The 24,524-nt window shown below is 40.3% G+C and overlaps 1 protein-coding gene across 1 annotated transcript in view; it reads left to right on the top strand.

Annotated features, from left to right (window-relative positions):
- The window catches only part of fam155a (family with sequence similarity 155 member A), an 89,872-nt gene extending 65,827 nt beyond the window's left edge, over window positions 1-24,045 (top strand). The window contains exons 2-3 of the mRNA XM_036557490.1: window positions 17,534-17,705; window positions 23,650-24,045. Of these exons, the coding sequence (XP_036413383.1) occupies window positions 17,534-17,705; window positions 23,650-23,960 (483 nt within the window). The 3' untranslated portion in view covers window positions 23,961-24,045. The remainder of the gene's footprint in view (window positions 1-17,533; window positions 17,706-23,649) is intronic.
- The last annotated feature ends 479 nt before the right edge of the window (window positions 24,046-24,524 follow it).

Raw genomic sequence — 24,524 nt, 5'->3', positions numbered from 1 at the left:
GGAGGTGGTGTCTGATGGTAGTTTTGGAGACTTGATGACCTCAAAATGCTACTTTTTCCTGTAACTCAGTGATCCTTGGGGATTTTTTTTGCCTCTCTTACTATCCTCCTCACTATGCATGAGAGCAAAATAAACTTGAGTCCTTGTCCAGGTTTGTCACAGTTCCAGTTGATTTTTTTTAAATTATTGCTCTAGCAGCAGATATAGGCATTTTCAGGCGAGTAGCCTTTCTCTGGCTTATGAAGGTCCACGCACTTTTTTCTTATTTGAATTGTGTGTTCTCTTGTCTTTCCCTTGTTGAGGAATGACGTCAAGGAGCTCTGGTTGAAATTTCCTAAACACGCTGATCAACTGTTTCTGTTACATTTCGTTTTTAAGAATTTCTAGGGGTGCCAAAAATTGTGACCCATGTGGGTTTGTTAAAAAAAAAAGAAATTCTTGACGGGGATTTTTTTTTTCTCAGAATAAATTTACTTAAATTAAAGGTTGGATTTTCTCATTTTTAGTGTGATGTTAAGCTAATTGAGCCAAAGCTGAATTTCTTACAACCCTTTTTACTCATCCTTATCAGGGGTGCCAATAATTGTGGAAGGTGAGTGTAGGTGTAAGTGTAGGGACCATTTTTCTTTTTTCTGTTGGCCACCTCCTCAACTCCCACTCTTTAGGGGACAGTAACACTTATCACTTTATTTTAGATTAGATTACAACGTGACATAGTGGTAATCCTGTGTAACCTACCCATCCATAAGCCCCCAAACTGCACCTCCCCAATGCATTCATTTGGATTTTATGGGTTTGAATTTAAGTTTGAAAAGTTTGCTGTATGTGTGTTTTTTCTGTAACCATGCTGTGGGTAAATGTCAAACTTCATATACATACTTTTAATGTCTCCATAGAGACAGTGTGAGACAAGGAATTTGCTCTTAATATACTGCAGAAAGTGAGGCCAGGCTTCCTTAAATGATTTAGAGTTATTTTTCAGATTTGCTGTGTCTGTTCAGGTTGGAGTCATCTGTAAGGAGGATGAGTCAGTGGTTTATAGAGATTTGGGTTCTACCTGTCCAGTTCAGCAGAATATTTGTTGGCAATGTTGAGTGATATTAATATAAAGGGTTTGGGATGTTTGGGTATTGTTAATGAAGATATGTCATTAAGTTGTACTACAGTGGGACAGGCAGGAAAGCTGAAGCCCAGAAATTATCTAACCTCTTTTTATCTCTTACAATTAAACATACTGTTTTTCTTCCTGCCTCTTTAAGACTGATACATGTAAATGAGCTAAATGAGCTCTGTTCTGATGGGCGTGTGCCTTGTTCATAACAAGCTGAAACACTCCTGAACTGCTGTAGGCTGAGGAATGTGTTAATCTGCTGCTTTTTGTGACTTCACAAACAGTGAATGCAAAAATTAGCTTCCATTAATGGACTGTATGGACTGGTGAGTGAGCAGTTCGTTTGTAAAATGTTGGAAAATGGTCATGTGAAAATAAATTGTGGCTGTTTTTAGCACATGAAACAACACAGTTAGAAGTGGAGTACAGTTTGACCCCTAAAGTTTTGACAGATACTCCTATTTTGGTAAACCAATGAAGCAAAATGAGGATCGGAGCCTTTTTATCACATTCTGTCACTGCCTCATTGGTCCTAGTCATCCAGTCATAATGACGGCTTTACGCTGCATTGATACAGCTGTTGTCAAAGGAAGTTTACGCTTAGAGTGCGCACTTCCGGTTCCGTCTGCCTAGAGAGATAGATAGAGAGAGAGAGAGAGAGAGAGAGAGAGAGAGGAGGCTTAGCAATGTGCGCATGAGCTCATTCCTAGAAGAAAGCTCTCGAGGGAAGCAACGGGTGTGAGCATGCCCAGGACGAGTGCAGCACTCTCTCTCTCTCCCTCATACACACTCAAACACACTCAAACACACACACGCACACACACATGGGGAATCATTGGTTCTGCTTTTCAATCTAAATGCAAATGCATGGAACGAGGAGCTCATGAACAAAAGAGACGAACACAGCAGACAAAAGCAAAACAAAGGCCGAGATTCGAGAACACTTGTTTCATGTATGTTCAAGTGCTCATGTGCGTGTGCCAGAGAGCGTGCATGTGAATAATTGAAATGTGAGGTAAGCACATGACTAGTGCTATAGAGTTCAGTGTCTGGCTTTAGCTGCTCCATCGCAGTGCACCCGCCGGCGCGAGAAATGTGACTAATTTTCCCTTAACAAGCTGCCAGTGTCATCAGTATGATGCGTAAGCCATTTTCCGCACACGTGATTGGCTGAAACCATGGTGATGAGGCAACTTCCACTCAGCGTGGCCATCAGCAGGATCGTCTCAGTCATATGGTGATGCAGTTACATCATGACAGGCATGAACAGAGATGACATGTATATAGACTGCACTAAGTTTAGCACATCTAAAATAGCATAGCTTATGTCTCCTGCTACATTACCTAAATGAAAACATCAGGGCTGCATGCAACATTGGTCTTGGGGGTCCCACTCCAATTCTGTTCTTTTGTAACCTAATTACCTTTGATCAGGAAAAAATAAGAAAATCTCCAGATTGCACTTTTCTACAAATGATACTGAATTTATTGAATGATGAATTTATTTTTCCACATATTATCCTTCCACTGTATGAAGACAGCTCAATGCTATGAGTCTGAAAAGATGTGTAGCTGGTAAGAAGCTGTTACTGAGAAAAGACGAAAACTCGCACTAGAACACCAAAACTGGACATCTGAGATGTGGAGTAAGATTTTATTGATGGATGAGTCTAACTTTGTATTTGGGATTACTTGGATCATGAGAAGTAGAAAAGACTGAACTTTGGAGGTGTTTACAAGAAGAATGACACTGAAAAATGGGTACATTGTGCTTAGAAGCTGATTTGGAAACACCTTATTTTAAAGAACACATATTGGGGGTTTATTAATTGTTTAATCAGGACTTAAATTAGACACATGTCAATGGTTTATTCACTATGCATTGAGCTTTATTTGTGATGACCTGTATAGGTACATAATTGGAAGTCTGTTATGTGGAAATCATTAATTATTGCATTATGAGTTGCTGTAATGCACAACAAAAAATGTAAGACAATATTATGGAAATTATATGAAGGATAAGGTATCTTCTAAATTCACATTATATTTTCGCATTATGGCAACATTTGCTTTGATGGAGTGTTGAAGTTTTACTTATTTATTTATTATTTATGATTATAATGCTTTAGTTGAGTTTGTTACTTAAGAGTTGATAAGAGTTCAGTGAGTCACAAATAGTTTAAGATGTTTTCCATATTCTAAAGTGCAGTTTTAGTTATTATCTTTTAAGAATATAAGCTGCAAACAGACTTAATGAAAATTTGGTCAGTGCTTTTTAACTAATTAGTGCTAAGTAAAACTGTAATATAGAATATGGAACATGTTTTGATGTATTTGTGAATTATTAAACTCTTACTAGCTGCAAAGTAATAAAGCCAGATAAATCAATAATCTTGACACTATCTAGAATCAAATAGTGCCATAATACACTAATAAGATATGAATTTAGATGGTAATTCATGCTCAATAATCAGCATGACAAGGTCTTACCAAAGTGTTTGTTGTGCATTATTACAACTTATTGTGCAATTATTAGTAGTTTACAATACCAATACAGGTCATAGTGTATAAAGCATAATGTACAGTGAATAAACTGTATAGAAGTGTCTAATTCGAGCTTTATTGAACAAAGAAGGGCTTAATAACCCCCCAACATGTGCTCCTTAAAATACAGTTTTACTGGTCTGACTGAAAATTAAATAAATGATGTCATGTCAATTATAAATATATAAATCATCAAAGCTGTTGTTTTATGAAACTTTTATTGCTGGAGCAGCACACTAAAAAGCAATCTGCTATCTGGCATCAACACTATAATGCTGGTAATATTGCCACTTATTCTTCCCTCTGGAAAACTAGTTCCACATCTGAAAGAACAAACTGTACAGTTTGCAACTTCATTTAAAAATTCCTTTGACTGCTCATTGGCTTTAAAGTGCGTTTTGAGTCAGTGAGTTTCTAAGTACAAGGAAGTGTTGAAATTACGGCCCATGATAATCGACCGCACGTTATATATGGGTCAGATACAGATTAGGCTGAAAAACACTAGAGTATTCTTGGAAAGCTCTGCTGACAGTGTCAGACTCGGAGAGGAGTCGACATGCCGTTATGTGGTGTGCATTTCACTCTGTTTATTTCACTCTGTTTATCAAAAGGGTCGAGTCTGATGTAATAATGTCTCTCCACAGCCAGTGGCAACAGCATTTAGTGGTTGTGTCAGAAACACATGTAAAGCCATGTAATGCACTTTGCTCCCTTCAGAAAGCCAGGCATGGGAGAGTTGTTGAGTAGCTGTTGACTTTGTGCCATCGTCTTCTCGATGTTTGTTCCTGACGAGAGAGTTTGAAGCGCTGTACGGGCAGAACGCAGCACTGAGGGTATTACGTAAAAGAAGACTGCATACCTTGAACAGAACTTCAAGTGTTGTGAAAGCTGTTCTTTCTCGCATCTCTCTCTCTCTCTCTCTCTCTCTCTCTCTCTCTCAGACACCCTCACACATTCCCAGTTGCCTAAGCAAAGACAAGACAATATTTGAAGGACGGCATCCATTCCCCCGTTCTTGGCATGCGTGCATAGTGTAGGGAGAAGTGCTCTTTGGCGCAGACCCCATCTTTCTCCCCTCCTGTCGTGAGCCTTGCGACACACATAAGCAGTTGCCAGATTAATAAATAAACAGGCGAATAATTGCCGCCAATTAAATATTGAAATGCAGCAGTTGTTTACAGAGAAATGCTGGAGCTACAAATTGAGGTATTAAGCTCCAGTATGAAACAGCATGTGATCTCATTTGAGGGATTTTGAGGAGCACTTGCCAAGTTTCACCGGATCTTTTCATGTGGCTTGCTGCTAAGGATAAGCCCTAAACTATGGGTCAAAAACGAGGGTTATCTTTTCTTTTTTATTTGATATTGCTAGCTAATTGCTAGTGGGCTAACAGCTATGTGATTAGTAGTTGTAACTGGAAATAAACGGTGCCACTTGACCAGATCTCTGTTTCAATTTGCGCTTGCCATTTCCTCTTAGGGGAATCCTTGATGCCAACATATGGTCTGTTCCATTACTATATTAGCTCAAATTAAGTTCATTAGATGACCCCTTTTCAATGACAATTTCCTTTTCATGCAATATATCATTAGCGTTATCATTAGCTTTGGAATTTACAGCCAACAGTCAATGTCTCCACATTAATCTAACTGTTTCTGTCATTTTAATGTTCACAGACTTCAGGTAGGACAGCACATATGGGCTCAAAGTGCTATACAGCTAGCAGCTAAAAAGGGCAGTAAAGACCTGAAAACCTGAAGCCACTGCCACACAAAGCAATTATTCATTGGGCTTCTCAAATTTCTCAAAGTTTGCTTTGTAAGCTAGTTAACTGACTGAAGCTAGCTGAGGAAAAGAGCGTGTGTACTGGAAAGTCCTGCTCCTTGCGGTTCCTTCTTCCCCGAGCCCTGCAAGTGACCACTTGTGTAATGCAGATGCTATACTCTTTTAGAGGTCAGAGTGTATTCTGTCCATAACACCATGATATCCTAGGATAGGAGGCAGATTCCGCTGCATTCAACTTCAGCGGAAAAGCTGCCCTAATCGTTTGTCACTTTTCAGGAGGTAACTGATCAGAAAAGAGGGCGGCTCAGACTGAACCTGAGAGTGAATACTGGGCTGAACAATAGAGCAGGTTTGCTCACATTTATGCTCACAAATATGATGTGTCTCTTTGCTGGTTGTGGTATTAAGGCACTTGTTAAGGCTTGCTAATGTTTACGTGAGCTGATTATGAAGAATTAAACCTGGTGGAAGTGCAGTAAGTGCTAGTTTCTTGTGCTATCTAAGTCATATGGTAAAGTTGGCCAGGGTAAAGTGTTTTTTAGGGCACACTCAAAAACTGCACATTCAAAAACAAGTACTGACCCAACCAGGAACCAATAGAACTTATGGTTCTAGCTCAAGTTCTTTTTTCACCTACTTGAGAGATAGCGTAATAACCTCGATTCTTCTTTTTTGGCAATTTTATGCCACGAATGTTATAAAAGAATATACTTCACTGCCCTCTGGACAAACACTCACATGTGTCTACAATTTCACAGAATCGTATGTGTCAAACAAAGCTAACATTTTTCTCTGTCAAGTGTGAAAACATGACAAAAACACTCATTCTGTTGAGGCTAGATTGACTTCCTAACTAGCTCACCTTATCATGCTAGTTTACATTGTAGTGCAACTATTGGTCATATTAAATTGCTTGGTGACTTTATGTCCATCTGGAAGACTAAAGAATTTGATAAACTGCTGTTGTTGTTCAGCTGCAAGTGTTAGCAAAGACAGAGGTGAAACACCCTGAAGTGTCAAAGACCATGAAACTTTGGCACTGGAACCTTCAGGATGTTACCTGATTTCCAATGGAAAAAGCACAGTTCCAGTTTGCTGGTGCCAAAAGTTCCAGTACTTTATGCAGTAAAAATAAATTGGAGCTGGTGCAGAATCGAAAAGCATGTAAAAATCATTCACTTTCTGAGACTGTGTGTCGCAGTGCAACTCTGCTTTATGTAAACGGGGCTATTAATGCAGCTTTCAGTATGCACCTTAGGGCTGGGGATCAGGTGTGAGCTAAAGTAGCTTGTATGCGAATATGCTTTATGCTGAACTTATTCTCATGCGTAGACCGACAGAATTGGTAAATACAAACCATTGCTCACTCACCCGAGCATAGAAGTCAGGGTCATAGTTATTTATGGTTTGTGGTCGCCTCTTGCTTTTGTGTTGAATAGAATATTGATAGAAATACTTGAAAGACTCAAGTGTTAAGACCCGATATCGACTCTCTCCCCCTGTATGCATATGTTGGCCATTGTGTGAAAAGCAAGGATCCATGAAATGCCCACAATCTTTAAACACCTGACATTTAGCTCATTATCCTTTTCCACAAACCCAAGTGCTGAATGCCGATATTGTACACTTCAGCGCTAAGAACATCAGCTTCCTGGTCTCTTTATTTTTCTATTCTAATGGGGTGGTCTTGAGTGCTTTCTATGTGCAAGTTAAACAGTGGCGATGAGAACCTGTAAGTGCCAGTGAGTCCACCTGAGTCCACTTAACGAGTGCAGGGTTACACATGGCTGAGTGACTTGAAGGAACACTTCAGCCAAAAATGCTAATATCACTTATAATGAACAAACACTAGGAAGGCTAAGCTGTTAGCATTATGCTAATGTATGTCAGTGTTAGCCACATTAGCATTTTTGGGTGAAATCCATGCACCATTGTCACTTTAGTGCTTTTTCTAATGTTGCAATTCTGTTATTTCACAATGCATTGTGATGTAGGCCTATTTTTTAATGTTTATTCATGGACAACTAATTCTACATATTTTACCACAGCTATCTTTGACATGATTCAAATACTCTCAAACGTCTCTTTTTATTAACTACTGCTGTGGTGAGAATTAGTATTAACTAATCAAGAATCTGCACTGTTTGCATGAAAGCAGCTTGAAAGCTGATGGACAGTTATTACTGTAGAAATTCAACAGTAATGGGAGGTTGGTCACTTAAAAAAAAGACATTCTGTATAATTTCAATATATTGATATTGGCTAGGTTGCCTGATGATAGAAGAGGCCTTAGAGGAACACTTTGGCCAAAAGGAAAAATGTAACCATTTATACATCTGTTGAAAACATGCTTACTCGTCTCCTACATTAGGCCGTAGTGTCTAGAGTGAAATATTCCAGTTCAAAGACAATGAAAAACCCCTTCTGATGATGTGTCTTGAAGGTGGGAGGAATTTGTGAAAGAGGACAGTGGGGGACCCTAAATTCCTCACAGAAGGGCCTCACAAGCCAAAATCAAATGTCAACATGAAAGCAAAGCCAAATTCCGGATATTTTAGGCAATTTAGAAATTCTGGCTGGATGCATTTTTTTAAGACGTGTCCTGGAAAAAGAGGACGTATCCTCATCTTAGAGAACCTTTGACAAACTACAGCTGCTTCAGGGAGGATTTTTGTTTGCGGCCTGTTTGGAAAATGTTTCTCCTTTATTTTTTCATTAGGTGGTAAATGCAGATAGCTAATATTACTGCTAGGTAGCCGAATATTCCTGTTTCATCTGTATAACCGTAGCACCTGTTTTAAAATCATCATTACAGTGGAGAAAATGGATTTATGTGACAGAAATAACTCAAGGAAAAGATTAGAAGGACAGCAAGCTAAAAGCTAAAGTTAGCAGGCTATCCAAATACTTTACTTCAGTTTAGCTTCGTATCTCTGAATGAAGGGGTAAAAAAACTTGTTCCTGGCATCCATTTTATCCTGAATAAAGACAGACTCACAGATTTAGATGAGCAACATAAGAGCTGCACCAATACTAGGTTGGCTATATTTATTAGCCTTTAGCTCAGTGACTAGACTAGCAGTCCCGACTGGTTGACACCACAGAGATTTCCAGTGGATGTATATTGTAATTGCATAATGCATGCTGGGTATTGTAGTGAGAGAATAATGAATGAAAACATGAGTTCTATCAGAACAATGAGGGTGAGGGAGACAAAGCTGTGCTACAGAATACTGCACAACACAACAAATAAAATATTAAACTGGAGTTTTAGATCAGAATGCCTCTTTAATAATTCAGGTACAAACTCTAAATACCACCACTGCGACTGCTTGTACTCTGCGACAAAGCGTTCACCTACTGTCTACCTTACTCCCAAAATGCCTGAGCGTGTCGCATTTATCAAATGAAGGTTAGAGATCACACAGTGATTATATTTAGTGTATTTTTCTCACCTCCTAAAATTAATGCCTGGCTATGCCACTGGGTGCAGGCCTGATTTTAAATAGCACTGACTGATAAAAGTTACTGTGCTAAAGCGTAATGGTGCGGGAAAATGTACACTCTGGGGCCATTTGCGACTGACCAGAATATCTGGGTTATGTAAACTTGTTGAGGGATATAAGCACAATACAGTTGTGTCTGTGTTCATGTGAAAGGCTAACAAATCGACACAGAAGCTGAACAAAGCTGAATACAACATATCTGTAACCTGGGACACAATAGCTTCTCCATGATGCTGTAAATTATAACAGAATACAGTACTGTTCAAAAATTTGGAATCAGTTGTCATTTTAATGAAGAGGTTTTATTTAATATTAGTTGTTGTTTGGGAATATGAAGTCATTACTATGTGACAAATAATATACTGTTATTATCTAAGTCCTTGATTTTCTGCCTTGAGATTTGATCACCACTTAATTCAGTGTTATACAGCTTTCTCAGTCAGTATGGAATCATCTACAGCTCTGTTCATCATTTTGGACCTAACTTTTTTTCTTTTCACAGCTTCCTCTTAATTAGCATTTTAAAGAAAAATATCAGTCAAAAGTACACACTGTTCCACGTTCCCCAGATGTAGTCGATCCATCAAAACATGGTCCAAATTTTGTCCAAACTTTGCTTCTGGAGCGAGGTCAATCAACAAACACTGGAAAGCAATAGTCACCCAAACTTTTCCTGTAAATACATTCCCAAAACTTCTCACTACCAGCTTTAATCATATCTAGCTCTTCACTACAGTTGTGCAGACTTGTCAGTGTGGTTCAGAGAAAAGGTACTTTTCTCACAACTTATTGTGAACTATAAAAACGCATGAAACCTCACCATATAATTAAACGCTTTAAACAGGTTGGGAAAGGTTTTGGGTGACTGTTGACTTCTACAGTTTGTTAGCAACATTAGCCTCGTAACTCCAGTGTAAAACTAAAGAAGCACAAAGCATTTAACCAATCCTATTTTAATATTAATCAGGCATAACATTATGACCACCTCCTTGTTTCTATACTCATTGTCCGTTTTATCTCCGCATACCATATAGGTGCACTTTGTAGTTCTACAATTACAGACTGTAGTCCATCTGTTTCTCTGCATACTTTGTTAGCCCCCTTTTACCCTGTTCTTCAGTGGTCAGTACCCCCATGGACCCTCACAGAGCAGGTACTATTTGGGTGGTGGATCATTCTCAGCACTGCAGTAACACTGACGTGGTGGTGGTGTGTTAGTGTGTGTTGTGCTGGTACGAGTGGATCAGACACAGCAGTGCTGCTGGAGTTTTTAAACACTGTGTCCACTCACTGTCCACTCTATTAGACACTCCTACCTTGTCAGTCCACCTTGTAGATGTAAAGTCAGAGACGATAGCTCATCTGTTGCTGCACAGTTTGCGTTGGTCATCCTCTAGTCCTTCATCAGTGGTCACAGGATGCTGTTGGCTGGATATTTTTGGTTGGTGGACTATTCTCAGTCCAGCAGTGGCACCAAGATGTTTAAAAACTCCAGCAGGACTGCTGTGTCTGATCCACTCAGACCAGCGCAACAAACACTAACACACTAACACACTAATTCTGAACTTTTGAATGGTAGTGTCTCACAGTCGTTTGTCTTTGAGGTTTATTTGCCAGACTGCTGTTTTCCAGCGCTCTTGTTGTCCACATAGCAAATAATGCAAGTTCATCATCAAAGCTAAGAGCAGCAGTTGCATCCTAATAAAGTTGCTTTTGTCTTTTTTTTCATCTGGTTTTGTTTGAACATAAGCCTGTCTGCATTACACTAATAAAAATAAAGGTTCCAAAATGGTTCTTGGCTTAAAAATTGTTCAACTAGTGTAGAAACTCTACATTATAGGGAAGTTCTTAAAGGTTTAAAATGTTCTTCACACTCTCACATTTCATTTACAAAACTGATTCCTTAGGGAACCAAAAGTGGTTCTTCTGTTGCAACAAACCCTTTTCAGCACCTTTATTTTTAAGAGTGTACCTTCAGCATTATGCCTGCAGCTTCCTGCTTTACCCTTGACCAATATTTGACAGCATTATGCGAGTCTAGAAATGTAATTAGAATTCAGATTAATACAGTATTATTCAAACTGTTGAATATTCCATGGACGTGAGAAGAGAGAGAGAGAGAGAGAGAGAGAGAGAGAGATAGGATCTTCTCGGCTTAAGCTACGGTGTTGAAACAAGGGAGGGAAGGGGCGCTTTGATCTTCTGTATTAATTATGGCCTAATTGAGGGAATTCTCTCTTGCACACCTCTCTAAGCTCTTTGAAGCTCACCACCATTCAGTTCTTTGAATTCCCATCATCCCTTTCTCCCTACCCCACCCCCCACTTGTAGTACGCTAACACAATGCTCACAGAGAGACGTAGCCCGATTTCTATTCTTCCATAAACCATAAACAGCCGCAAGAAGAATGCGGGCAGGTCGTCTCCGATGTCTTTCGGGTCTACAGAGAGAGATATTGGATGTGACATTTCGGCGACCTCTCGCGTTAGAGCGAGTGGAGGCAGGCGCCTGGCGCAAGGGCGTGCGATTTTTCCGCTTAGAGATGCTATTTTGAGACCCAAGCTTCGAAAAACTTTGCCTCGGAGCGCTGAATATTCAGCAGGAGGAGAGGGATGCATGTTTGGCAGGCGATTTTTGATGGCATCCAGAGATGACAAGTTGAGTGTGCGGTGCAGATGTCTGCTGCTAGCTCGGCTCCCATCTGGAGACGCAAGAACTCAGAATGAGCACGATCAACATTCGGCTTCTTCCGGCTCTGAGGTGCAAAGAGAACAGGGAAAAAGCGTCTGCCTGTTGGAAAATGACTTGCATTGATAGGATTGCATTCAAATGATGTGGTGCTGTTTGGGTCCATGGCATGAAAAATCTACTTTCCTTCTTTTCTACTGTTGCTTTTTTTGAAATAAAAGAGTTTTGTTATACTATGTAAACCCTATGAAAAGTGTTTCAGAGTGTACCTCTTACTCCCTTCATAAGGAAAATAAGCTGAAAATAACCTGTTTAAAACAGGCTGCTTTAAATTGGAAATGGTTGTGATGTCACAGCCATGAACACATTTACGTACACTATATGCCCAAAGGTGCTAAACTGCACACTCACTCTGGAGCAACCACACATGAACCATGCCACAATGCCAAGGGTCAATTAGAGGGTATGAAGCCCTCCCAGCATTGGGCTGTGAAGCAGTGGAGTGATGGGGCTCCATACCTTTGGGATGAGTTAGAGTGGCATATGTGGTCCAGAATTAATTGTCCAACATCAGTACCTGACCTCACTAATACTCTTCTGGCTAAATGCAATCAAATCCTCACAGCAATGTTCCAACATCTAGTGTAAAACCTTCTGTGAAGAGTAGAGGCTGTTACTGCTGCAAAGTAAGCAAGTGTTACTGCAGGGGAAATACATGGGAAATACTCGACCCATCCATTTATGTTTAAGTGATAAGAAGTGTTGTTACTGCAGGCACTGTAGTCATTGGAGCAGAAAATGTGGGGAAAACACAAATGTGTCATATTAGCATTCCAAAGGATTTGAACATCTGACAAATAGTTGAAGTTTATTTTTTCCAACATCCCTGAGGAATTCTGTCTCTTTCAGAGTTAACATTTTGTTCCATGACTGTCAGCCAGACTGGCACAACACAGGGCAGTAAAGTCATTTACATATATCAGGTCTTAAAAGCACAGGAACAATACCAGCTTGTTTAGTTCTAGTGGATGAAGGAAGGTTAGTAAATGATCATGTGAATATTAGTTGTGTCTGTTTTTGGTACAAAAATCCACACACATAAGTGGACTTTGGGGTAAAATCAATTAAAATACAGAAAATGGCCTCTTTAAGATAACTTAACATGAGCACCCCAGCCAGAATGAATAATTGTATGTCTATATTTGATTTTATGTCTATTTTATGTCTATATTTTAAGTATATTTTATGTTGTAAACATGCCTACTTGCCTCCTACAGTACACGATAGTCTTAAGAGTGTGATTTTGTGGTTTAAAGACTGGTGAAAACCCGCTTCTGATGATGTATCTTGAGGAGGAGGTACTTTTAAAAAAAAAACTACAACTGCTTTGGGGTGGATTTTTGGAAACAGGCTGTTTGAAATGTTTGAATATTTGCCCCTGCTAGCTGTCTAAAGCAGAAAAAAGCCAGATGGCTAATGCTACTGCTAGAAAGTTACTGATCCTAGTTGTTGAGACTTCTGTCTGCTTGTAACTTGTACTTAGTGTTTGTTTTGACTGGAAATGTAATAAATGAAAGGTGGCCTCAGATTTTTCGCAGTACTGAAGTACAGTACGTGGAGTTAAAAAATATGATTTTTCTTGATACATCTCTACAGATTCTCACAATGATGAGTTTAACGTGGCGGATCCACGAAAATAAGTGCCAGATTCAATCCGGAAGATGCAGGATCCGGATCTGGCTTGTTACGGCACAAATTAAGCCCTGTTTACAATGTATAATAATTATTAAAGGTAAAAGGCATTGCTAGGCCACTGCATAAGGGAACAGCCTTCTGAAGAGTGTGCTGGCTCTCAAGGCTAAAAACACCATTAATCCATTAGCCAATGCCCTTAGAACATAGGGAACATCTAATTTCATCCTCCAGTCTGTAACTCAGCCCTAAATGATGTTAGGCACTCCCCCACCCTAGAGTTGATAGTTGTGTTAAGTCCAATTGCCTCCAATGTGGCATTTGTCCCCAGTGCATGTACTCATTGGCTCACAATTACAGTCAACGTTGCACAAACTCCAGGTTTCTTAATCTAATCGTGTTTCGTAATAATGTGGCAAGTCTTTTTTTCATATAATTAGTTACCATTGATGCATTGTAATGATCCTCGGAAGCAGTCTAATTAGATTTGAATCATTAATGAGAAACTTATGGTTAATGAAGTTTCATTGAGCATGTGAGATATGTTCGCTCACACCCACAAGCATATATTCACTCTGAGGTATCTAAGAGAAACTACCAAACTAGGCTAATATTGTAGAGGAGGATGTCTGTGTTATGTAACGCTTCTTGATAAGGGATGGAATAATGTGTGTGCATGCAAGTGTTTGTGCCTGTGTGGTAGCCTGTGCACTCACATATGCACTTCTACAGCAATAAATATATCCGTAGCGCTGGCAGGAATCCAAAGAGTTCTCTTTTTTCCACATAATCTCTTCCTATCCATCCATCTGTCACCAACCCTCAGCCTTTCTACTCCACAGTGGCCACTGAGCGGTTTCTTTGTAACATCATTGGCCATTAGGGATAGCATGTCGCTTATTGATCAAGAATAGACTGTGTCCATTTGTGACCTTGCTTATCTAACGCCTTGATCTCAGTCCCTTGCAGGCACCACGGATACAAATGCCAATTGCTCAAAGTAAGACATCACCGATGTGAGCTACACATATTGTGCACAGAGAACTTAAAACTGCCACTAGCGATTACTTCAGTGATGTATTAAGCTATTGACTGCTAAACTATATGGCTAAAAGTATGTGGACATTTGACCATCACACCTATGTGACCATTTCAAAACTATGGGTATTCATATGAAGGCCCTTTGCAGCTTTGAAGCCACCACTCTTCTGGGAAGGCTTTCCACAAGATTTAAGCATATTTCTGTGGGAATTTGGTCTGATATCACAGTATGAAGAGCATTTGTGAGGTCAGGCACTGATGTTGGATGAGAAGGCCTGGCTCGTAAACGACATCCCAAAGGAGTTCAGTGGGATTGAGGTCAGGACTCTGTGCAGGTCACTAGAGTTCCTCCACACTAAACTTGTCAAACCATGTGTTTATGGATCAAACTGTTGACTCAAAGTTGGAAGCATAATATTGTCTAAAATGTCTTTGTGTGCTGTAGCATTAACATTGCCATTCATGGAAACGTAAGGGCCTAGCCTAAACCCTGAAAAACAGCCCCAGATCATTATCCCTCCTCTACCAAACTTTACTATTCGCGCTATGCATCGCATTAGGTAGCTCTCTCCTGGCAGATCATTTTGGCCATATAGCGTACTTGATTCATTTCTGAATGGAATCATTATGCTTTCTTCCATTTCCCCTCCCTTTCCCTCGTCACAAGACGCCATCATTCAAAGTTCCATCTGTGCAACACATGAAGGTATTATAGTGAAAAGCCAGGTGTAAACACCCCCAGCATGCATGTGATCGGATTATGATTGGGTCACTCAAATCACATTCGGAAGTGGTCAGAGACAGATCCTCACCACATTTAACACAAGTGTAAACATAATGCGTTTACGTTACCCATATGCAATTATATAAGCAGAAACGTGTCTGCCGTGCACTGAGAAGCAGATGAGAAAATAAACAATGAAATGGAAGGATACGTGAGGCTGGAGTTCCCCAAGTCAAGAGCCTTCTTGCATTCGTGGCCGATTAAAGTGTCCAAGCCATGTCTGTCAACTCATATCGTAATGAGGAATAGAGTAAACAAAGGTAGAACTAAAATGGCATGTGTTGATGTGCTTTGCAATCGGATCTCATTTGGTCACACTGGGGACACATTTTAGTGAAAAGTGTAAATGGAATCCAGCCAAAATGCATATCAGTGCAAAGTATAAACAGACTCTTTGCTTTTAAGCAAATGACTTCAGCATTTTTCAACAATTGCTGTTGTTGCTTTTGTTGGCATACAAAAAGGCCTTCTTGTTGTCTACATCAACAAACTGACCACAACTTGCCCACTTAGATACACATACATACAGTGGCAAAGCCAGCAGGTTAACCTCATCAGTCGTGATTCCCCAGTGTTCTCCATGTCCACAGGTCACATCCATTTGCATTTTCTTCCACGGTCATGTTTGCTAAGCCTCCCCAAGCTGTATTTCCCATGTATTTCCCTTTTGCACTGCATTCCTCTCGCTGTCTATCTCTGTCGATGTCTGACTGATGCTATAGGCATCACGCGTGTCCATGGTCCGTGCTGGAAAAACGTTTCCATAACCTTCGACCTCAGCTCGAGGCCACACAATCATGAGCGGTCCCAGGAGGCCCTACGGTTGATAATCACAGCGCTTTCTGGCATTTCGCTGCCTCATTTGCACCCCGATTCCCAGAAGGCAATGCAAGCTTTAACCTTTTGACCTTCCTCTACCACTGTGTGGGATGTGGAAGGATTGGGATGCGCTCATAGCTGTGGAACTTGCAGGCCTTTTTAGAGATTTCGTTATGCAATGTAGCGCTGTGATGCGCTCGTCGGATATATCCAAAGTAGAAGCACGTTTCTTGACACGTGAATGAGCCACCGACTCTTTTCAGGCACTTCGTTTTGCGCTCGTTCTGGTCCGAACCTTGGACCTTGTGCAATGGTACATGGATTTGTACACGGTGGGGAAAAAACAAAGTGACAAGGCCGCCTTCCAATCAAATCTGACTTTTCACTTTCCACCAGTTTCCCTCTGGGATGGCGATTGGTAGATGAGAGGGCACTCCCCTTCTGGCGAGCTGCTTCTTGTTCCAAGCCTGTGCCAGCTTGTTTTCTGAGGTATTCAGAGGGAAGAGAGGGAGAGAGAGGCAGGAAAGATAGAGGGCGAGAGAGAAGAGAAGAGAAGAGAAACGGAGCCTCACAAATGAGTCTACATCTCCGGATTCTCTGACAGCCAGACAGTGCTAATGATGACCTGCTTTTCTACGTCTCCTGTTCTCTTTTTTTTCCTTTTCCTTTTTTTAAAACACACACACACACACACACACACACACACACACACACACACACACACACACCGCAATTTGTGGATGCACTGCCTTCTTTCCCTTTCCTCAACAGCGGCCTGTGCTGGGTGCACTATGTAGGGCAAAATAAATGAGCTAGAGCTATTCTTACAGTGCTGTCACCCTCGCTAGCGACCCCATCCACTGCCCACTTCGCTCTCATCTTATATGCAGACATGCTAGCCTGGTGCAAAAAAAAAGACCACGTGAAACGAAATGTGCTAATGTAATGCGTGTTCATGGTTGGGGGGAAGGGCGAGGTTAGGGACCGATTGGGGATCTGATGGCGTAATGATGCAGGCAGGATAAGAGATCATGAACTAAAAGCAGCTGTTTTTCGTGCCGTGACTACGACCTTAATAGCCCTCTGTGACTCGCAATGAGGTGACAAAAGCAACAGAGCTGTCCTGAGTAAGATTGATGCAATGAGGAAAAAGGCTCGCGCATAAGGTGCATTTTAAACCAAAGCGCCCCCTTCTGGTCATTCTCAGTATTGCTTGTAGACAGAGCTGTGAAAAAACTGCTACTTTTATCTTTTCTGTTTCATTTGTCATTTGGTTTTAACACTATTTTTGTATTTTTTATGCTTTTTAATTAACTGATGTAGTATTTTTTAATGTTTTGTGCTGTACAGAGGTTGAAAAAATGTATCCATAGTTAAAAAAAAACATGCATTTTAGCAGTTCTCTAACCAATACAGAGAGAGATTTTAGTGTTGACACTTCCAATTCACACATATAATGAAACTGTACACAAGTAGTCTACACATAAAAATTTGTAGGCATTTTTGACTTTCAGGTGGCATGTTTTGCTAATCTTACTTTTCTTCCTGCCTCTTTTTTTGCAGATGGTATACAAGCCTTGGCTCTGCGCTCAGTACTTCCAGAGCAATCAGTCCAGCTGTAGCCGCAAGGTTCCCTGTGAGCAGTACTGTCTGGATGTCCAGCAGAGATGTCCCTTCATATTGCCTGACAATGATGATCTTATACATGGTGGCACTCCCAGTTTTATATGTACAGGTAGGTATTGTTTCTGATGGTTCTATACATTTGTTCCCACTACTGTTGTTAAGGATGCAAAATACCTCTGCCTATTTTATGTGTATATATCGCCATGTCAAAAAACACTTATTTGAGATTACTTAGCAACTCAGTATAGTTTGAGGTACCTCTATGATGAATTAGGGATGCAGCTTGCACAATGCTAATCACGTATACATAAGCTTCCATTCAGGGCTGGTTCTTCCTGAACAACCCCAGCTGTCAACTCACAGCACATTCCTCTACTGTTTATTATAATATTTTATAATTATTATATTATATACTTTTCAACAGAGTGCAGAGAACCTCAGTAGGCCTAAACACTTTGTGATGTTCAAAGTAAAGTGTGTCTGGTCACGTCAAAGTGTAACAACAAAGCGTACGTTATTTTTTTATTATCCACACAGACATAGTAGCTGTGGCAGATTTGATAGGATGGCTTTGAAGCAGGACTGGAGTCAGGAGGTCATTTGGTGGAGCAATGCCTCACTAACAGGACTTCATGCCCCAATAAACCGACTATGTTTTATATATGTTTGTATAGCAGCATGCAGCTAAAACCTATAGAGCCCTGGAGGGGACATGGGTAAAAGTGAAAATTGATTTGAACGTTTTTAAATTTGTACGCACATTTTCTTTTATTTGTGATCAGTTTTTCTTAATTCATTAACAGTTCGTTCTCTCATTTTCTTTTAATCATACACACGTTTTCTTTAATTCGTGAGTATGTTTTCTTTTATATGTGTCCACGATATTTTAATTTGTTCTCTCGTCTTCTTTTAATCATGCACATATTTTTTTATTTGTGCGCAAACAAAATAAATGAAGTAGATACAGATCGTTTTATTTGTCCTGTACACAAATAGGCTAAAAGCTCCCTGAAACTGTCTGACAGGTTTCGATGTGTTAGACTGAAGCGATAATGGACAGAGAGGTGATCATTAGGTCTGATTCTGATATGAGTTCGTTATAAGGACACTGTAGCTTCCCTTCACAGCACATTATCAGAATCAGCAAACGGCCACAGATTCATCAGTGCAGCTGCAGTTTGGTGGTAAAATGAAAGATGACAATAAACTACAATCAAAATCTTCACTAAACTGAACTTTCTAATAATCATATGTAACAGAGATGAAGCCACAATGCAGCCGCTTATTGTTTTTACTCCCTGTCAAACTGCAATGTTGAGGGCCGTCATAAAGAAAAGTTCAGCGTCAATGATTAAACATCCTCAAATTAAACACAGAAACATTGATGTGGCATGAGGACAAACGGTGAGAGTTTAATAGATTGGACTAATTATTGGACTATTAAAATCATTATCAAATAAAATACTTCACTGTTTACCAAAATAAGCCCTGTAGTGTACAGAGATTAAACATCTGTATATTTCTAAGTTCGTTTGATATTATGAGGTCTAGTAATGAGAGAGTTTAACAGATTCATTTCGTTATTTTTTTCACAAGTGTGTAAAAGAGAACGAGAGAACAAATAGTTAATTGTGGGAATGAATTAAGAAATCGTGACCATGAATATGTGTGAACAACTTGCAAAATGTTCACTCAAGTTATAAAACAATGTGAAAGTATACTTCGTGCACAATGATATAAAAGACTAACACAGAAGGGTTTGCATGCATCACTTGGTATTGGCTTCATATTTGCGGATGCACTGCATGTTGTAGGAAGACAAATCACAGACAGATTTCCTAAATGGGAACATCTTTGGTCATTTGCTGTAAATGTGGCTAAATTTGTGGCTCCTTTTGACAGATCTCTTTTTCTTAGCCTTTTTCTGGGGCTGTGCATCTCACCTTCCCCCTTGTTGACTGAGTTAAAACTTAAAGATGTATCTGAGATTGTCCACATCCCATCGTGTGTGTAGAAAAGCTAAATTCTAAAGGTGACATTATATAGTGGAAGAACTATGTGATTAACATGATGATTAACAGCAGAGGACTGTAAGGGGAATTAAGGGCTGTGAAGGAAAGTTAAGATGAATATGGAGATACGCAATTTTGGGTGGGTTTTGCTTAGGGCCCCAGGAAGGCTAGGACTGGCACTGCTTCCATTATATCCCTTCACTTTCTAGTTACATTAGCCTTGTACCTCTAGTGCAAAACTAAAGAAGGAAACCAAAGATGTCTTGGTTGACCGACTACATTTAGGGTAAGCGGATAACTGTGGTAGATTTGATTTCTAGGTGATTTAATCTAGATTTAGATCTATATCATACCAAAGAGTCAGAAGAGGTTGGTCCTGTTTCTGATGGATGAGTTGCTTTAATCTAGATCCACATCAGAATATCAAAGCACAGTCTGAACAGCCAGTGCTGCAGTCTGTTTTGTACACAGTCTAGTTAATGAATGCTTCCCCACTTCTCATATGTATTGCGCCATAATCTGATTTGGTTACCTAACATTCATATTGTGCTAAGACTTAGCCTCATTCTGGGCTGTATGGCTGCATAGTTAAGGCTTATGTTCTACAAACCAAGTTTTACTTAACGCACCTTAAATCCTGCCAATTGTTTTCAAACAAAAGAATATTTAAAGACACTTTTAGGATTTCATTTGCATCATTCATCTCAGTGTGAGCTTTAAGAGTTTGGATTCACTCTGCTTGTACATGTAAGCCTGTTTTTCAGATGCAAAGTGCCAAAAATGATCCAACCCTAGCACAGACATAGAGGACAGACACTCAAAGCTGTCTGTTCTCTAAAGCTATGATTCAAAGAAAAGTTTCAGTGATGTCTCATAGTGACAACTTGACCAAAATGCACTGTAGATGATGGATTGTAGATCTTTAGTATGTTTTGGTGTTTGATGATATCAGCAACAAGGATGGAAAAAGTGAAAGTATTTAGAATTAAAATGCAAATGTATTTAGAATTGTTGTTCACTGTACTAGTAATTCATGGCGTTATTTGCCAGCCATTTGTCATTCTCCACTTTCCTTCATATAAGGAAGGATTTAGTGATTCAGTTGGGCACAAACTGCTCTTTTTTATTAACAGAAGTGAGTCAAAATGCTACTTAGCCTTAAAAGCAGTCATTTTAAATCTCTTTCATGTGCTTTAATTTCATAGTAGCTGACCATTTATTCATTTTTTTCTTCTTTTACATTACATCTTAAGTGGCACAAGTGACCCGCTAATGTCATCTCTGTGGGGGCAGTTAACGTGTAACAGCATTTGAACGTAGATTTACATAATGTGGATGGTTCACACAGTGCTAGTTCAGAGTGCCATGAGGGGAAAACTCTGAGTACACGAGATTGATACACAAAAATTTGTAAAACAGATGCGTATCTTCACTGCCAGTTCAAAACCTCAGAAGTCTATTATTTTTCCTAATTTGGGAGAGTGTGTAAACTGCAAATAAATATCAGAAAGAAGTGACTACTTTGACCTGTATTTGAATATAAATAGTACAAAGGCAACACTTTTTATCAACTTCTTTGTTGTTGTTGTGTAAATATACTTTTACTGTGTGCAACACATTCTGAAAAAGTTGAGACAGGTGCAGTTTAAGGCTAGAAGTGTTGTGAAGTGTTCAAAAAAACATCATAAACAGGTGATGCAATTATGTTTGGGTTTAAAAAGAGAATTCAGAAAAGGCCGAGACTCTTATGAGCAAAGATGGTCAAGGCTCAGCACTTTGCCAAAAATGCATCAACAAAAAATTTAACAGTTTAAAATAATGTAAAAATCTAACAGCTTACAAATAGTGTTCCTCAGCAAGCAATTGCAAGGATTTTAGGTATTTCACCATCTACAGTGCATAATATCAACAGATTCAGGAAAGTGGAGAAATCTATGTGTTATTAAAAAGGCTGAAAACCACAAATTAATGCCCATGACATTTGACCCCTCAGCACTGCATTAAAGACCAGTGTGCTTCTGTGATGGATTTTACCACATGGGCTCAGGAATGCTTCAAAAAACTGTTGTTGTTAAACACTGTTGTTGTTCTTTGTTGCATTCACAAGTGCAAGTTAAGACTGTACTTTGCACAGCGAAAGTCATGTGTCATCAGTGTCCAGAAACGCTGCCGACTTCTCTGGGCTCCAGCTAAAATGGACATGTATTGTGGACTTATGAGTCAACCTTTCAGACCGTTTATGGAAAAAAATGGACATTGGGTTCTCTGGGCCAAAGAAGAATACGAACATCCAGACTGTTACCAGCGTAAAGTTCAAAAGCCAGGGTCTGTCATGTTATGAGGAAGTATTAGCAGGTAACCTGCACACCTGTAAAAGCACCACTAGCACTGAACACATTTTGGAGCAACATATTGCTGCTGTTGGAACAAAACCTTGTAGCTCCAAAATGATGACTTTACAGGAGAAGGAAAGAATATACTAAAATTCATCATGAAATTTACACACAATGTAACAGGCATTTTCAAATTATGTCAAAAATGTAAAAATTACAAAAATGGAGATGCAAGGTTTTGTTCCGACAGCAATAATTTGCTGCTTTCTAGATGAAGTGTTTTTCAGGGACCTCCATGCTTATTGCAAAATGACAATGGCAAGAAACATTCTGCACATGTTACAGCATCATGGCTGCGGGATCAGAGAGTGGGAGAATTTAACATATCCTTAATAGGGAATACACTTAAATATTTAAAACACAAAACCCCCCATCCCCGCAATATGGTCAATTCAGGAAATAAACAGTAATTGTATATTAAAATGTACAGAATTGTGTTCTCTGTAGAGGATGTGTTAATTTATTTTCACTTAGAAAGTCAACACAACAAAACGTGATTTGACCAGGGTTTCACAGATAATATATAATATACATAACTTGTATATTTACAGGGATCATGGTTCCAGGGGAAGCTCTAGGCACTTGCCTGCTCTTGCCTAGTGTAGTCAAGCCCTGACTATTACAGACTGTACTGGTGGCAGATTTGCTTTTATGTTGCCTCAGTACACTGTTTGGTTACAGTCGTGTCAGGGTGGAAAAAGTGGAGGCTGGTGTGAAACTCATTATGAATATATATCTGACATACTGGTAAAGTTTTCAGGAGATGTGTGTGCCAAACTGTAAACTTTTTTGAGGTGATGTGTTGTGTTGAGAAACATGCTGATATTTTTTGCATTGAAAAAAGAAATGTACTGAATTTTCATTAGAATAAATATAAACAATTAAACAATTACAATGAAAAACCATTATTCTGACTCAAGGAGAAGTTTGGAAATGGCTAAATGAGCACATCAACACATAAAATCAGTACTTATTGCGTTACTATTATTTATATTTTATTTTTAGCTGAGCAAATAAACATTTACTGCCCAGATAAACAGCTTTTTTTCTCAGGTGCTTAATATTATTAACGAACCTTTAGATAATGATTAAGTTCCTATTTATAGGGTTCTCCATCCATCCATCATCTAAACCGCTTATCCTTCTGGGTCGCGGTGGGGTGCTGGAGCCTATCCCAGCTGTCATTGGGCGGAAGGCAGGATACACCCTGGACAGGTCGCCAGTCCATCGCAGGGCAGACAGACAGACATACACATTCACTCACACCTAGGGGCAATTCAGCATGTCCAATCAGCCTGACTGCATGTTTTTAGACTGTGGGAGGAAACCAGAGTACCCGGAGGAAACCCACGCAGACACAGGGAGAACAGGCAAACTCCACACAGAAATGACCCTGGTCACCTGGCCGGGAATCAAACCCAGGCCATTCTTGCTGGGAGGCGACAGCGCTACCCACTGCGCCACCGTGCCGCCCTATTTATTGGGTTCTGTTATTATATATAATGTATATAATAATAGGTATAATATATTTTATTATGTGGACACATGTGAAGTTAAACCAGTGTATTTTTCAGTGTCACTCTGTTTGGAACTGTTTGGAAACCAAAGAAATCCTTATTTTATCTACGTCTTTTCATGTGCTTTCCAGGGCTTTCAGAGACGGCGAGCGCTGAGCAGGAGCCACAGTGCTGCGACGTGCGGTGGGAGCTGAACTCTAGCAACCGCTCGCGGGACACTTTCAAAAGGACTCACCCATCGTGCCAGCACAGCTCCTCCGTCACTGCCGCCGCCGCCTCCGCCTCCTCGGGTGCGCCGCGGCTGGGCCAGGGCAGGCTCAAGCTCTGCCTGCTGGTCCTGGTCCTCCTCCATACGGTGGCCACCATGACGGCCAGCCAGAACTCCACCTGCCTGGCCGGAATCTTCCCGCTGGAAGACAACAACGCCCCCAGGGAGGAGTGATTCGGACAGCGGTGGTTGGGAGGGCTAGCGCTAGCGAATTAGCATGCTCCAAAACCATCTCCCGCCAAAAAAAGGGCGCCCCTCCGCCAGCGAGGAGCAAGCGGGGTCAAACTGGGTCGAAGCCCCGGGGCGCACTGGCCAGCGGCGGTCTCGCCTGGCCGACCCCCAGCTGCGCTTTATATGTTCAGTGCTCTTTAGGCCCCAGCTAGTAGAAGAACAACAGGATTGAAGAGGTACGCAAGAGGAGAAGAAGAGGAAGATGGTTCCAGGTGAAGGTCCAGGCCACGTCCTAACCAAGACGTCAGCTCTCACACGTTCTGAAAACCATACACATGCACTCACACACACACACACAGACATATATACGCGTGTTTTCTTTCTCTTTGCACTAGGAGATGATCTGACTTTTTCATTTCGAGCTTCAGCTGACAAAGATGGTTTTTCCTCTGCTCACTTCACTTGCTTCAGATCAAAATGGAAATGTACACGGGGGGAGGGAGGGTGAAAGGGGAGAGCAAAAGTTATATGTATCCATGTCTCGGTCAAGGTTTTTCTATGTTTGTG

The sequence above is a fragment of the Colossoma macropomum genome, unplaced genomic scaffold (assembly GCF_904425465.1).
Source record: "Colossoma macropomum unplaced genomic scaffold, Colossoma_macropomum, whole genome shotgun sequence".
Lineage (NCBI taxonomy): Eukaryota > Metazoa > Chordata > Actinopteri > Characiformes > Serrasalmidae > Colossoma > Colossoma macropomum.
The sequence above is the reverse complement of the archived record's forward strand: the minus strand, read 5'-3'. Positions and strand labels throughout refer to the sequence as shown.